Here is a 14911-nt window from a genome sequence, read left to right as displayed (position 1 = left end):
TGAGCATCAAACAGGCTCAAACTGTTAGCATTACAGTTTTACAGCTGCTTAAACACATTAAAACGCTCACAACTTCCATCATTTAAAAGTGAAAAATATCTTTATTTAATTACATTTGATAACACAAGCGGACAACAAGTGAGCAGTTATGTGATTCTATCTTTGCACCTGTAATCCATAGGAAATAATGTTTTCTTCCATAATCTAGAAACCTATTGTTTAAATAGATTATGACATTCTTCATAATCTTTGACATTTTCAGAACATTGACACACAACTGCTGATTCTCATCTGCCTGTCCAACACCCACATATCCGCAAACACCTTTGCCTTGGGTGAGTGCTATGTAGGAGGAGGAGGAGGAGGATAGCACTGAGGACTCAGGTGTCATCACAGTACGGTGTCTAAGGGGAGAGTGAGAAAGGTGAGACCTAGGTGAATGAAGTAAGATTACAGATTTGGTTTCCACAGAAGTTTGCTGTTATCAGAAAATAAAATGTTGCTATAACTTTTTTTTTTTTTTTTAAACTCCAACAATTCTTAGTGGCTAAAATATATTACATCTCATGCCTAGTATTGTTGGAATAGTATAGGTTGAGAGCTCAACTAAAGAGGGCAGGGTTCATAATATGATGACTCCAAGCCGTCAGCCTACGAGATAAGGATGCATGGTAGATAGTAAGATTTAAAGGAATATGTTCAGTAACTTACAAGAAGCTGACTTTGCACTCTGGTTTGCCTATTCTAAATGATATCTATTCAATGGGTCATTAAATGTGGATGCTGCTACACGTATGTCCTACCGTTTCTCACAGGGCCGCTATCAATGCTGCCTCCATAGCCCTCCTCCTTACAGAATGGTGGAGCCCATCCGTAATCACAGTGGCAGTTCCTATTGCTGTTACAGACCTGTGTTGTGAACATATGCAGATCTGCTGTTTAAGGATGCTAGAGGAGGACACGGAGAGATGTATAGAGTTGGATGAGATGAGAGATGAATGATTGTCCTACCCCATGGCCATGGCATGTACTCTGTGTGTCACAGCCGTGCTTGAGCTCCGATACGTGTCTGCATTTCTGATTCAAGCACACCTGAGAACAAGACAGCGTGACACATGCAGATCTAATAAGGATTCAGCTAATAACAACAATGAAAATAACACAATCCCAACTAAAACTCTACAGTACCAGACTACTTCTGTCGTGTCGACTTCTGTCTATTGTGTGTGTGTGTGTGTGTGTGTGTGTGTGTGTGTGTGTGTGTGTGTGTGGTGTGTCTGTTTGTGTCTGTTTGTGTTTGTTTGTATATAATATCAACCCACCTTATCCTCCCCACACTTTGTTCCATCGTTCACCATGCCCGGATCAGGCACATCAGGCCCCATCATGGAGTTCACCCCCCAGCACTTGTTCTGACCGATGGTGGTGGTGGTGACGATGGTCCGTCCTGGTGTTTCAAACATGGAGGTGGAGTTCACATTGTCACACTGTAGCTTCCCACATTTGGGATTCCTGCAGGGGAACACACACACACACACACACACACACACACACACACACACACACACACACACACACACACACACACACACACACACACACACACACACACACATGGATATTGCACATATAGAGATAACCTTACATGGCAAAAAATTTCATATCTATACTGTATGTTACCTCATATACAGTATCAAGGGTTTCTGCATTCACATGCCTTTTTAAACACTGGTGCTTATAAATGCAGCGGGATACATTGTTTGTACGTATATATGTATATGTATGCATGTATGTATGTATGTATGTATGTCTATATGTACAGTATGTATGTATGTATCAATATACCACGTACAGTCTTGCACAAACATCAATTTGATTGCATACTCATTTGTAAGTCTCCTGTTGTAATTCGCGTTGGATAAAAGTGTTTGCTAAATGAAGGAATGCAAATGAAAATGACATACTGTATTGTACACTGCTTCTCTTCGTAGTCAACATGAGCTATAAGCAATATTTACTAAAAGATGAATCAGAAGCGAATTGAAATCGCTTTGAACTAATGCAATTACCAAATCGCAAAGGCTGCAATTAATTGTGCAGCTGGCAGCTGTGACCTTCTAGTCAATAATGTAACATAGGCTTTATAAATGTATGCCGTCCTGGTGTGATAGACAATCATCATCAGAGGGTAACCTAACTAATCAGATGTGGCTCGTCTTAAAGCATATTTGGAAGAAATGTGTATATTTTCCTTTTCTGCCTTGAATTAGTAGATAAAAGAGTTCATATTTCAATGTTATCTTAATTGGTAATGATGAAGCACATCATATATCGAATCTTGAACTGAACTTGATTGCAATATGTCTATCAGAAAAATCACCAATGAGATATTTCCCCCAAATCGTTCACGCTACCTGGCACGGCACTCCTTGTTGCCACCGCAGTTTTTGACACTGTTCACATCCTGATAACATATATCAGCAGCAGACTTTGCCTCTGTTAAAACACACACACACACACACACACACACACACACTTGTTCAGAAGGGAGAGAATTGTGAGAATGAGATACACAATGCACTGTGGGGAAGCTGGAACTCACGAGAACCAAACAAGGCCTTGCACTGGTCATCATGGTGGTGGCATTTGCCATTGTAGCAATATGATTGGTTGTTCCTGCAGAGATGTCCGTCCTGCACAAAGACATCAGCCTGGCAGACAGCAGACGAGCCGTCGCAGTACTCCGGAAGGTCACACTCACCTGACCGACTGCGGCACTCATAACCACCTGGCAGGAACTGAGAGAGAAAGACACGATCATCAGTAATGTGGAATACATGTAACAGGTGAATGCTTGTAAGCTCATGTGAGGTGACTTACTTTACAGTTCCTGCAGCATTCCCCATCGGCACACTGAGCCCCGGACTTCAGCTTACAGGTGTTTGGCTCACAGCACGGGTCCTTCTTGCACTCCTGAGGAGAGAGAGAAAAGGCAATCAAAGACAGTGAGAGAGACATTAGGTTTCCCAGATACAGAGGTTTTATGGAGACACTACGGTAGTTCTCAATGCTCTCACAGACCACAGAACCTGCTTCCCACATACAGTACACACACACACACACACACACACACACACACACACACACACACACACACACACACACACACACACACACACAGGCTCGAGTCTGAGTCTGTGCAGGGTTGAGCCACCCGGTTAGCACAACAAAGGTTTTACACGACACAGGTTACACACAATGCAGGTTACACACAACACAGGTCACACACACACCTCCTCAGAACCACAGTCACACTCCTCGCCTGGGTCCAGCCGCTTGTTGCCACAGTAGGGCAGTGTGTAAATGTCCTGTGGCTGTGGCTCGTTGAGGAGACAGTTCCTGTTGCCCAGTTGCTCTATGAATTTCCGAAAGCCATTAGCACTGCATTCACTGAACACACTGCAGAGAGAAAAAAGGCAGACAAAGACTGAACAAAACAGAGATACTTTTTGGCATGGGATACATGGAAGTCAATGGATGTTTTCCCCCACTAGCATGAGACGCAGGGTATGAAAATATAAAAGCGTGAGTCTGAAGCCTAATGTGTGAGACTTAACAATCTTGCCCTCTCAATGTTCTTGGAATTCCACTCACTTGTTGTCACATGAGCTTCCACACTTTCCACCGGCACCCATGACACACCGTTTGGCTGAGCAGTAGCAGTTCTTATTGTCGTGATGCATGCCCAGGGTGTGGCCCAGTTCGTGGGCCATGGTCCGTGAAAGGCCGTTTACATCGCGGTGCTGTGGGGGGAACAGAGGTCATTTGATCCATGACATCAGAAGGGAGCCAGCTGTGTTCTTTAACACTGTGGAGGGAACAGGGAGGGCCTAATGCAGGCCTACTATCACGTGCTTATCACATGGTCTTCTGACGAGCGTCTGCTGTGTCGACCAGCTATAGACGCTGGGTCAAATTCAGGATTTTTTACATCAGTAGTTCCATGTTGGTGGAATGGGTTGCCCAGTGCTCTTCGTTCTAATAGTAGTTTTGATTCTTTCAAGAGGAGTCTGAAGACATATCTATTCCATATGCACTTAGTCTATTAACGTTTCTTATGATTAAGGTTTGTATGTTATAGCGTTGTTTTGTTTCTATTAGGCCATTGATTAAATTGACATTGTTTTTATTATTGCTCATTATTCCATAGTTATTGTTATCATATAATTGATTTAATGACTTTATTGTTTATTTTACTATTCTCCCATTTAGTCATTTTTTATTCTCATTAGCTTTGCTTATATTGACACTGTTTATTGTTTATGTTCTTAAGTTGACTCTGTAGTCTGATCAACTGCTAAATTTAATTAGGCTATTGTGTTGTTTTGTTCGTATGTCGCTTTGGACAAAAGTGTCTGCTAAGCATCATCTTTTGTGCCAAGTATGTTCATTCTCTGATTGTTTTGTATGATAGTCTAAGTACCGTATTCCTTTAACCTGTTTTCGTGTACTTTCATATTATTCATATTAACTTTTATAATGTATTGGATGTAACTTATACCTGACAAATATATTGTTATGCTCTGATCCGCATAGCCACTATGTACTTATTTACCGGCAGAGGCGTCTGTGGTCCTAGCATAATGGATGGCTAGGATCAGAAACTAATCTCTGGAATTGGCATGCTGTGGCAGTTTATGGGCAGTTTCCAGTGATGGTCTGGAGAAGACGTTCACACCTTAGCTCAGCCTGAACCCTCTGTAGTATAGGGTGTGTAGACTGTTTAGCACACCGGTGAGTATAGCAGTCCGGGTCAGCATGTAGCCTCTGACCTACTCCTAGACTAGTAACAATGAATGTGTTCAGGAGTGGAGGAAAATATAGGACCATTTCCAACAGTGCACTGAAAACTTGATTTCCTTCGACCACTTCCAGTTCCCTAATTGGTCCTGGTCTACACTGGGGTCCAATAGGCAGGTTTCATTTTCATAAATACTTGTGTGCAATGTCAGATGTGTTAAGCAGCATTACAGATTGAAGCGAGAGAGGAGCAAGTAGCCCACAGATTTTGAAGTGATCATGAAAACATTAAAATCTCACCAGTACGTCTGTGACTGAAAATGCCTACACTGTTATTTCCACATAGGAAAGGTATTTTATAGCAGCACATTTTGTAACAAAACAATCTTAGTGCATTACCATGATTATTCCAACACTGTGACGGCTGCACATAGCGAACATGGAGGCAAAGCCAAGAAAACCTGTCTTGAAAATGTCTCTCCTGCAGGGGAGAAGTGAAGAGGAGAGAGGGAGGAGTGGAGAGGAGCAGGGGAGGAGTGGAGAGGGAGGAATGAGGAGGAAAGTGGAGAGAAAAAAGGATAAACAAGTAAAGAGTAATGAGAACTGCCCACACCATACTAACACACACACACACAAACACAAACACACAGAGGTTTTATGGAGACATTACGGTAGTTCTCAATGTTCTCACAGACCACAGAACCTGCTTCCCACATACAGTACACTCACACACTCACACACACACACACACACACACACACACACACACACACACTAGTTTACTTATTTGTGCTTAGCCTACAAATTAACGTAAAGGGACAAAATTACCTAAATTTCAATGAAACAGACACAGAAAACCACTCAGGTAACTGATTGATAGACAGCAGACAGACGCACTCACTCACACACACATACACAGATACATACGCAACAAGTAGAGCGCTGTCATGGTGATGGCGGGGCAGCAGGTGGTTGTTCCTCCACTTCTTGAAGTTTGATTGCACAGGAGTCCCGCGCTTCACAGTGATGAGGTTCCCTGCCGTCCAGATCTCCAGCCCCACCAACACCACACGGACGTTCAGCTGCTCATACATCTGAAAAAGAAGGCGAGTGGGATGCAGAGAGGTCAGGAGATGGGGAGGAGGGATGTGCTGTCAGGGCCTGGTGCGTGCAGGTGAGAACTCCCCACCGCAGTGGTCCAGGTGAGAGCTGATGGAGACATGCATGAGGGTCTCTGCCACAGTGAGTGATGGCTGCGGACTGCACGGCCCTTCAGAGGGGCACCCATATGGCCTGGCAGACATTTTGAATGGTAGTGTCCGTGACTGATGGCTGTGGACTGCAAGGCCCTTCAGAGGGGCATCCATATGGCTGTGCACTGATTTCCCTGGCAGACATTTTGAATTGCCCCTGCCATAGCAAAGCAGCCAACATTCTGACAGAACCTTACACCTTACACAACCTTACAGTACACTGCCATCAAAGAACAATCACGCTGTTCCTGACTCAGTGAGTCATGTAAACTAGAACAGTAATTAAAATGGTTGCTAGGACATTGCTAGGGTCATTGGGATGGTTGCTAGGGCATTGCTAGGGTAATCATGTTGCTTGTTATGCTGGTTGCTACGTTGACATTATAGAGGTGGTTGCTAGGTTGTCGCCATGGTAATTAAGACTGTTGCTAGAGTAATAGGGATGGTTGTCAGGGCGTTGATGTGAAATCTCTATTCTATATGCATTGAACTCGGCTTACATGATCTGACACATGGATTGGCTTTAAAAAAAAATGTGACAGTGCTTCGTGACGTCACATCTTTTTTCACATGACCTGTGTAACTGGTAGAGATTCCACAATACTTTGCCATGCTGTGGGCTTGCTTGATCAAGCCCACTGATGAATAACGTAAACTTAAGAAGAACAATAGTGGGCATGCTTGGTCAAGCCCTCTAATAACTACTTGTACTCTTGCACACTGATATGAATATCTACCTGTACTATCATTATTTTGCAATGCAATCGTGAGCGCAATATACTGTCACTGCACAGTGTATAATTTCAGCTGGCAACTCCATGTTGCACAATTTTCTCATGTATGTGTGTGTGTGTGTGTGTGTTTGAAAGTGTGTGTGGTGTCATTTCAAATGAGTCTTAAACTTATGCACAGTCATGTATGTCACCATCTTAAAATAATCACACACAGAATACTTTTACAGCATTTCAATGTACTACTTACGCTATCTAGGCGATTAGCAGCTCGTATCATATGATGTTGAACCCGGGTTACATTACTGTCCAGTGCTACGTACTGTTGGGGAGAAAATAGGAAGAGAAACAAAGGAGAGGGATGAGAGGAGGAAACTTGTGCTTTTCTTTTTTACATTGACCCTTCACTCTGATTCCAAATCATATTCCCTTTTCATCTCATTAACATCATACCCCCTATAAAATGTCTTGTAAATGTAAAATGACTAGTATTTAATTCATTTGAAACAAACTTGCTCCTCGATTCAATTAGCACAACTGTTTTCTAGCTGTCTGGGGAAGGTTCTCCAAAATACATGATAAAAGAAAATAAGGAAATAATAATTCAACTTCATTTAAATGACTTAACATAATGAGGAAGGAGTGGGGTCGAAGGTCATTGTACCCGTTACTCACTGTTTTATTATCCACCACAATTATCAGCTCCACGTAGTGAGTCTGCTGCATTACCGCTCGTCTCTTCTGGGGGGGAAAACACACACTTTACACATCTACAGAAGAATGACATCATACAGGCATACACACGCACACACACTCATGCTTACTCTGAGTGAATGACTGTCCGGGTGCTCAGATAGATCACTGTGAGAGTGGACGATGGTCTGGTCAGTGGAAATAGTGTTGTTGTCGTCATGGTGATGGGTGTGAGGGGTTCTGTAGAGGAGAGGTTCCGTCTCCTCATCCTCCAAGCGGAACACCACATGCTCAAAATCAGAGGAGCCCTCCAGAGGCTCAATCCCTAATCTGGCATTCCCTATGTTTAGGAATCCACTGGGAAGGCACACGGGCGCGCGCGCACACACACACACACACACACACACACACACACACACACACACACACACACACAATTTTCGTCACAACCAATATTAGCTTGGAAATGTTTTTTACAATTTTACACAAGTTATGACACTCACAAACACAACAAAAGGTCAAAAGCACCATATGAGTAAAGTGGGTTTCACTGACTTGAGTCCAGAGCAAAGGCTGACAGTCGCAGATGAAAACTCAACATCCTCCACATAGCCTTTGTAATGGCAGTGATTCTGTACAGGATTGAAAGGTAAATAATTCAGAAAGACTGAAAATGTTGCCTGGCATGTGTGTCATACCGACACCAACATACTAAGGTGTTGTGTCACTAGAGCCTCACAGTATGTATTGGATCCCATTTTAAAACAGATGTGGGTTTGATTGTTTGTGATGTATGATCTACATGGTGTTCATTTTAGAACCGTGTGTCAGAGTGTGAAATGACCAATGACCAACAATCCCACATTGAGTGAAAATGCAGTGTCTGCATGAATTTAAGATGTTGGTGTGTCGGTTTCTTTTACCTGCATGTCGGGTCTTTCACTGATAAGGGAGCCATTTGTGTCATATGTGTAAACAGTGAAATTTCTGTCAAGTAGGAGCCTGTGAATAGAACACATAAACATGAAGACACCTACAAAACATGGAATACAAATGCAAGGATGCTGTAGCTTTTACATGAACATTCAAAGCTGAAGTTAAAGTTGACTGGCATTAAGCAGACACTTCCATCCAAAGGGACACAGAATCACAATGGCAGCTTCCCAAATTGAACCTGGGCGGAGCAAATATCAGGCAGTAATGATACTGCTTCTTCATCAATCACCATACATTAATTTAACTACAGTAATTCAGCGCTGACTTGTAAGGCACTCAACAAGTAATATTAAATTGTGCACCATTGTGTATTTGCAGTCACTGTGAGAGGGTGGCACTAGTCATGCCATATTTCACAATCTGTTCCCCTTTCTAATTTTCTTTCGGAGAAAAGCACAACTTTTGCTATTGCATAAATGGTTCCTCTCATGTGCTAGACCTAAAATCCACCATCATCTGTTGCGCCCAACAGGAAGGTTTTGGCTGCATCTGTTTGGTTCATATTTGCAAGATGATGGTCTGAAAACACTACACTCCACTATAACCCTAGCACAGTCCGTATAGGCAAGTGAAATTCAACCTCAATTCAGCTCTTCTCCAAGAAAATGAAATTCAAATCATAGTCAAGTAAATGTGCTGTGCCAGATCCTCCCTAAACTGCTGAAGCTCCATTCACAAACAGTTTCTCAGATTGTGGCTGGGTCATGCCTCTCCAAAGAAGACACACAAACTAACTGTACTGTAGGTGGTCTACAGTACATAATCATCCAGGCTGCTAAACACCAGGCCAATTCTCCATTGAGAATCAGTCTGGCCAGGCCACCAGTAGTTAATCTACCTCCTCCCTTTCCTCTCTGCAAATGTACAGATTTGACTGGGGTCCAATTGTAGACAAGTTTCATATTTCCTATATATAAACCTCCTTCTCATCCTATTCACACTAAATATCTTCAGTTAAGGTCCATAAACAGAGTATGATTTGTTACTTGTTGCTGATGTACATGATGTTATTTATTTATTTATTTTTTAATGACAGCAAACCAGAAGTCCTCCTATTAGGACCCAGTATTCCTTGAAGTTCCTTGAAGCAAAGCCCTCTGTAAAGAACCTGGATGTGATCATGGCCAGAGATCTTAAATCTGTAGACAAAGCATATCTAAAATCAAACGTTCCCTGAACGTTATGGACTTTCAAAAGTCATTAATGTCTTCATCACACGCAGACTGGACTACTGTAACTCTATATGTTGGTCTCAGCCAAGCCTCCCTTTCTCGCTTGCTGCATTTTCAACATGCATTGCAGCAGCTTGTCTCTGAACAGGTAGCCTGGGTGCAGCCGAACTTATTTCTCCCATTTAGCCTCCCTTCATGGCTCCCTGTTAGCCTCCCTTCACTGGCTCCTACAGTATAAGATTAATTTTAAGATTGTGCTAATAACCTTTAAATGCCTGAATGACAGAGGCCCCACCTATCTCTCAGATCAATTACACACTGTAAGTCATAGATCTTCAGATCTTTTTCAGCTGACTATACCTAAAACCAAATACAAACATAGAGGAGGTCGTGTTTATGCTGCTGCTGCCCCCAACCCTCTAACATGAGACTGGCCCTCTCTCTAAATGTTTTCAAATCCCATCTCAAAGCCCATTTCTACTAAAGCTTTTAACTCAGTTCAAGCTTTCTTTTTATTCATTTATTTTTTTACAGTAATTTGGTCAACTGTTATTGTTGTTTAAATGTGCAATATGATCATATGAATAAATGTACATTCATTGACATGAAAATGACAATGACACTGTAATAGAAATACTGTATGAACTGCATGTCTGCTGATACTGTCTTTGAACTATTTTAGAGGTAACTGACATGCCTGGATAGACAAAATGGTACAGAAGGTGTGTGAATGTGACCCATAGAAACACTTACTTATTCCTCTTCAGAACCAGGACATGCTCCCTGCCTTGGGCTTGGATGGTGTAAGATATCTGAGGTTTTTTTAAAGAAAAGAAAAGAAAAGAAAAGAAAGACATGGAGCCAAGATCTCATTTTTTTACAGCAATCAATCAAAAACAGTGTGACTTTACTAAACACTGCCCTGTGGTGGGAGAATGGGACACAAGTGTGATTATTCAAATTTACCTCCCCTGTGTCTTGGGTATCCAGGTCTCTCCTCTGTCTTGCTATTTGTTTTGGTACAGTCACCTCATAAGCAGAGAAGCGGGAAGTTTGGGCTACAGACAGAAAGACAAGAAACAATGCAGTGAAAATAGCATGATAGTAAAATGTGACTATTTTATTTTCATCTTACAATAAAGGCTGGTAAAGGCTGAATTTAAGGGAAAATGTACTGTAGGCCTATGCACACGCTGTCATTCAGTATTTCCTATAATCCTATTTTTAGGATTATAGAGTTATAGCAATAGGCTAATTGTACGCTTGTCGTTGGTCCACACCACAATTTTTAATCCTGAAAAAATATACATGCATATTGTAGTATCACAGCACAGAATATCTCTTGGCTTTCCTATCCCAATCTGTATTGTATTAACACAAACAACTTACCTGTACTGCAATTGCCAAGTTCAACGATAAAAGCACTGACAAAGACGACACAGTACCACAGCGATAATTTTCTGCCCATGTTTGATGAGAGGGCAAGAAGATGTCTCGCTCAATAGAAAAATATATCTTCAAGTAGTTTTCCTTGTGTATAATGCTACCTAAATGCAGTCTTAACAAACACAATAGGTTATCTACAGGAATGAACAACATAGCATAATACACACTGGAATTTATACAATTTTAACCCCGGCAATGTTTTAACCGCAGGTCACTATTTTTTGTAGAGTGTGACATCATTGACGGTCATTGACAGACAGATGACGGATCTGGAGGTGAGTAAGAGTAGGCCTCACTGAAAACCGTGTAAATGTTGTCAGTAAAGTATGTGGACACATGATGCAAGCTCAAGACAACGGGTGTGTGGGCGGGTGTGGCAAGATCTTTTCCCACAGGAGATTATAAGCTGACTCCAGCAATATGAAGTTGCAACATAAAGAGTTCTGATTGTTAAGTAAACTAAAGTTCTTAATCAGTTCTGATTGTTAAGTAAACTAAAGTTCTTAATCATTTATAGAGACACTGAAACACAAGTTGGACAAGGTGTTATGAGCTGAGACTGCAATCTATTTTGCATGGGGCCAGGCTTTAATCAAGAGAAGTGTTTACTGGAAGATTAAAAAGGCTAACTTATGTAGCCAACAAGCACTTAACAAAATTTAATGTATGAAATAGAATACCAATTGTCACATAAAAGTGCTTTCAATGAGCTGGGTGGGTGATCAATTTGCTCTTGCTATAAAAAGAAAAAATACATCATTACACATTGTAACTTCTGATGTACTGTAACATCTATTCTGTATTTGTGAATGACAGATCAAAGCCCAACTTAAGATAAGATATTTACTGAAAAATTGTGTGGAATGGATCTGGAATGTACAGTACTCTCTCAGCCTTATTTTAACAGGCAAGCAGCAGCATTGGCCATCTTGTCTCTCCCCTTCACCACAACCAAGGTCTCATTGTTGTGTTTGGTCCAGTCCAACTACCTTGCATCAGTTTCCCTCTCCAGACATTCCTTTTCTCTGATCCTGATCATGCTGTAATAGCCCTTCCTCATTTATTTAATTTGCAGCTGATACAATAATGAGTTTTGAGACGTGTGCATCAAACCACTGGACATAGGTTGGGCATCATCTTCCCTCTCTAGCCTTCATGTGCTCATGGTCCCTCCTCATGTGCTTAATCTTGGCTGGAAGGCCTTTGATATCCACGCTGAGGATTTATAACTCGGCCAGCTTTCTTGATCCTAGTCCCACTATACCAGCGGTGGCCAACCCGCGGCTCGCGAGCCACATGCGGCTCTTTGCCTCCTCTCGTGCGGCTCACGGCTGCTCAACTGGGGCCTGTACTACGAAGCGGGGTTACTGGCTTAGCTGGGTAACTTCGAGAGTAAGTTGATCACGTGTGGCGTAACTTCCCGGTTATCCCGTACTACGAAAGGTGGATAGGTTTTAACCTAGGTTACTGCCATGGCAATTTATGCTGCATCTCAAACCTGCTCCGAGCAGGTTATGATCTTGGTTAACCCGAGGTTTGCGGTTAACCACACCCCACAATGTCGACGTAGGCTACTTGGAAGATACATTATTGGAGCGCAAATTGTAAGTGCCTCTCTTCGCAAGGCGAGAGTTTTTTAAGACCGCCAGAATCTTTCTCCATATAATATTCTCTATGAAAGATAGCCTATACATTCTCAGCCGAGGGCATTCATTGCATTTGTCAGCTGATCGAGGCAAAGTGGAGGCTATATATAAGCATTGGCAATATAACATATTTTCATAATTAAGAAATATTAATGCAAGCTAGGCCTATAACTAGGCCTATAAACCTTCTGAATGTTCTTGAGTTTCATTTTCACCTGCTGCCAGCGGCACTGCCGTTGCATCTAAAATGTTCACAGGATAGGCATATACACTAAATCAGTCAATGGGGCTAAACATTCAATTATCCTTTATTAATATTTATTAATATACATGGCATGAATTGTGTTGCATCTGTAGGACTTTTATGAACTCAACATGTATTTATTTCAACACATTTCAGACATTCCGCAAGCTATTAATCCTCCGTAACACATAGGCTATTTAAGGAACATGAAATAAAACTTTACTTTCATATATGCGATCTGCAATAGCCTACGTTGCCAACAGCCTTGTCTTGCTTTGTTTGCTGCCGACGTACTTGATGTATCGTAAAGTGGGTTTTAATTCCTCGCAACTTTTTTATAATCATTGCTCATTCCTTATGCGTAAAATAGCGTGATCGCGTCATCATTAAAAGTGGTGATATGCGCTGCAACCCGCCCATTTTATGTGAACGCGCACCAACTCCGATGAGGTTAACCCCAGTTCAACAAATCAACTTCTTACTCAGCGTCGTAGTACCGATTAGCACCAATGAAGATAACCAGGTTTTGTCAACCCCGGTTTAGCAAAGTAACCTTGGGTTACATCTGGGTAGGTTGAGCTCCCTTCGTAGTACAGGCCCCTGATGTTCTCACTTCTCCTCGGACCTAAACGTTTTCCTTTTGAAATAGCCTTTATTTCCGGTAAATAAAAAATAATTTCAGAATTTGATAGTAGCCTATTGCCAAAACTAACTAAAGTAATTATTAATAGTTAACAATAATTGTACCGTCATGATATGGATAGGAATTGGCCAAAACGAAGCAGACGTGTTTATTCTTCAGCCAGGTTTAATGCTACAGTTGCAATCAGGAATACTATAAAGCTAATCGTAAGTAGAAGGAACACGTGCCATTGAAAAGGACCATTTATCGTTTTGTAACATAACCCCTCTGGTTAATATGTCAAAGTAATCAAAACAAAAGCACTCTGAGATCGCAAAACTCCGCCTCGCGCATCCTGCTTAACATCTCGCGCCTCCGCTTAACATCTTGCTTAACAAACAGACAAACACCGATGAAAACATAACCTCATTTGCGGAGGTGATATGTTTCTAGCCTACACATTACTTTGGTACTTGGTATGCCACGGATTCATAAAGCTTCAAACCTGAACATTTCCTACATACTTTTGCAAGTAGCCTAGGCTGGTAATGGCTATAGACGTCAGTCACTCGTTTTCTTTTTGTTTATTTTCTTTTTAAAAGTTAACTGAACACTTGACATTGCATTATCAGGTAAGTCATTCAGTGAGGGGGGATTTGATGTGTGTCTGATCTTTTTTCATTTTCCAATGATCATTTATCAATGATCATTGAGCATCTGCCAAGTGTCTTACTTTAAATGAAAAACAAAGGAGCTATAACTGTAGGCCTAATGTTGTGCTGTTGTAGTATGGACGCCTTTTTTGTTGTGCGGCTCTTTTGACTTTTGTGGATTTTTTTTTGGCTCTTCATGCTAGACTGGTTGGCCACCCCTGCACTATACAGTATATGACAAGAATATTGTGTTCAAGTGTTGAAATCAAATATTCTAGAGTGCATCTTGCTCTGCTCTGCTCTACGATGGTTGGAATACTGTACAGTATGTGTGTACAAATTGCTGAATGGTTTCTATACTGTACATAGATTAATATTTAGGCCTTGTATAGACCTAATCAGTACCTATACACACCAAAGATGTGTCTTGGAAAAACATGCTAGAGCCATTGCACTGGAAAATGCCAAAAAAGGCCATAAAACGGTTAAATGACCTGAGACTTTTCTTTCAATGTTTTAGATGGTTGTGGGCCTAGTATGCCTGTAGTGGAAACTGTATGTGAGTGTGTGGACAAAGAGTAATATGAGCTGAGAACTAGAAGTGAAATGGAGAATACACATTAGGGTGGTCTGATGCCATTCTCTCTCTTTCTAC

The 14911-nt window shown here is 41.6% G+C and overlaps 1 protein-coding gene across 1 annotated transcript; it reads right to left on the bottom strand.

Moving 5' to 3' along the window:
• Positions 1-81: 81 nt before the first annotated feature.
• LOC134089087 (disintegrin and metalloproteinase domain-containing protein 9-like) lies at positions 82-11217 on the bottom strand. Its single transcript, XM_062543398.1, has 19 exons — positions 11035-11217; positions 10612-10703; positions 10399-10457; positions 8401-8479; positions 8033-8109; positions 7609-7834; positions 7460-7525; positions 7035-7106; positions 5728-5894; positions 5200-5281; positions 3655-3803; positions 3294-3459; positions 2881-2973; positions 2603-2798; positions 2415-2496; positions 1323-1512; positions 1012-1092; positions 804-909; positions 82-404 (listed from the first exon to the last, which is right to left on the bottom strand). The coding sequence occupies exons 1-19, from the start codon at positions 11111-11113 to the stop codon at positions 391-393; spliced, it is 2076 nt and encodes a 691-aa protein (XP_062399382.1). The 5' UTR covers positions 11114-11217; the 3' UTR covers positions 82-390.
• Between the last annotated feature and the right edge of the window lie 3694 nt (positions 11218-14911).

This window comes from Sardina pilchardus, chromosome 8 (assembly GCF_963854185.1).
Source record: "Sardina pilchardus chromosome 8, fSarPil1.1, whole genome shotgun sequence".
NCBI classification, from domain to species: Eukaryota; Metazoa; Chordata; class Actinopteri; order Clupeiformes; family Clupeidae; genus Sardina; species Sardina pilchardus.
This window is presented reverse-complemented; position numbering and strand designations above follow the sequence as displayed.

What these genes read in the sequence shown, in the direction of transcription:
- LOC134089087 (XM_062543398.1), bottom strand. Translation starts at nt 11,113, where the DNA reads ATGGGCAGAAAATTATCGCTGTGGTACTGTGTCGTCTTTGTCAGTGCT. An exon ending in ATACCCAAGACACAGGGGAG is followed by an intron (nt 10,458 to 10,611) that starts GTAAATTTGAAT and finishes AAAAAACCTCAG; the next exon opens with ATATCTTACACCATCCAAGC. An exon ending in GTGAAAGACCCGACATGCAG is followed by an intron (nt 8,110 to 8,400) that starts GTAAAAGAAACC and finishes AATCCTGTACAG; the next exon opens with AATCACTGCCATTACAAAGG.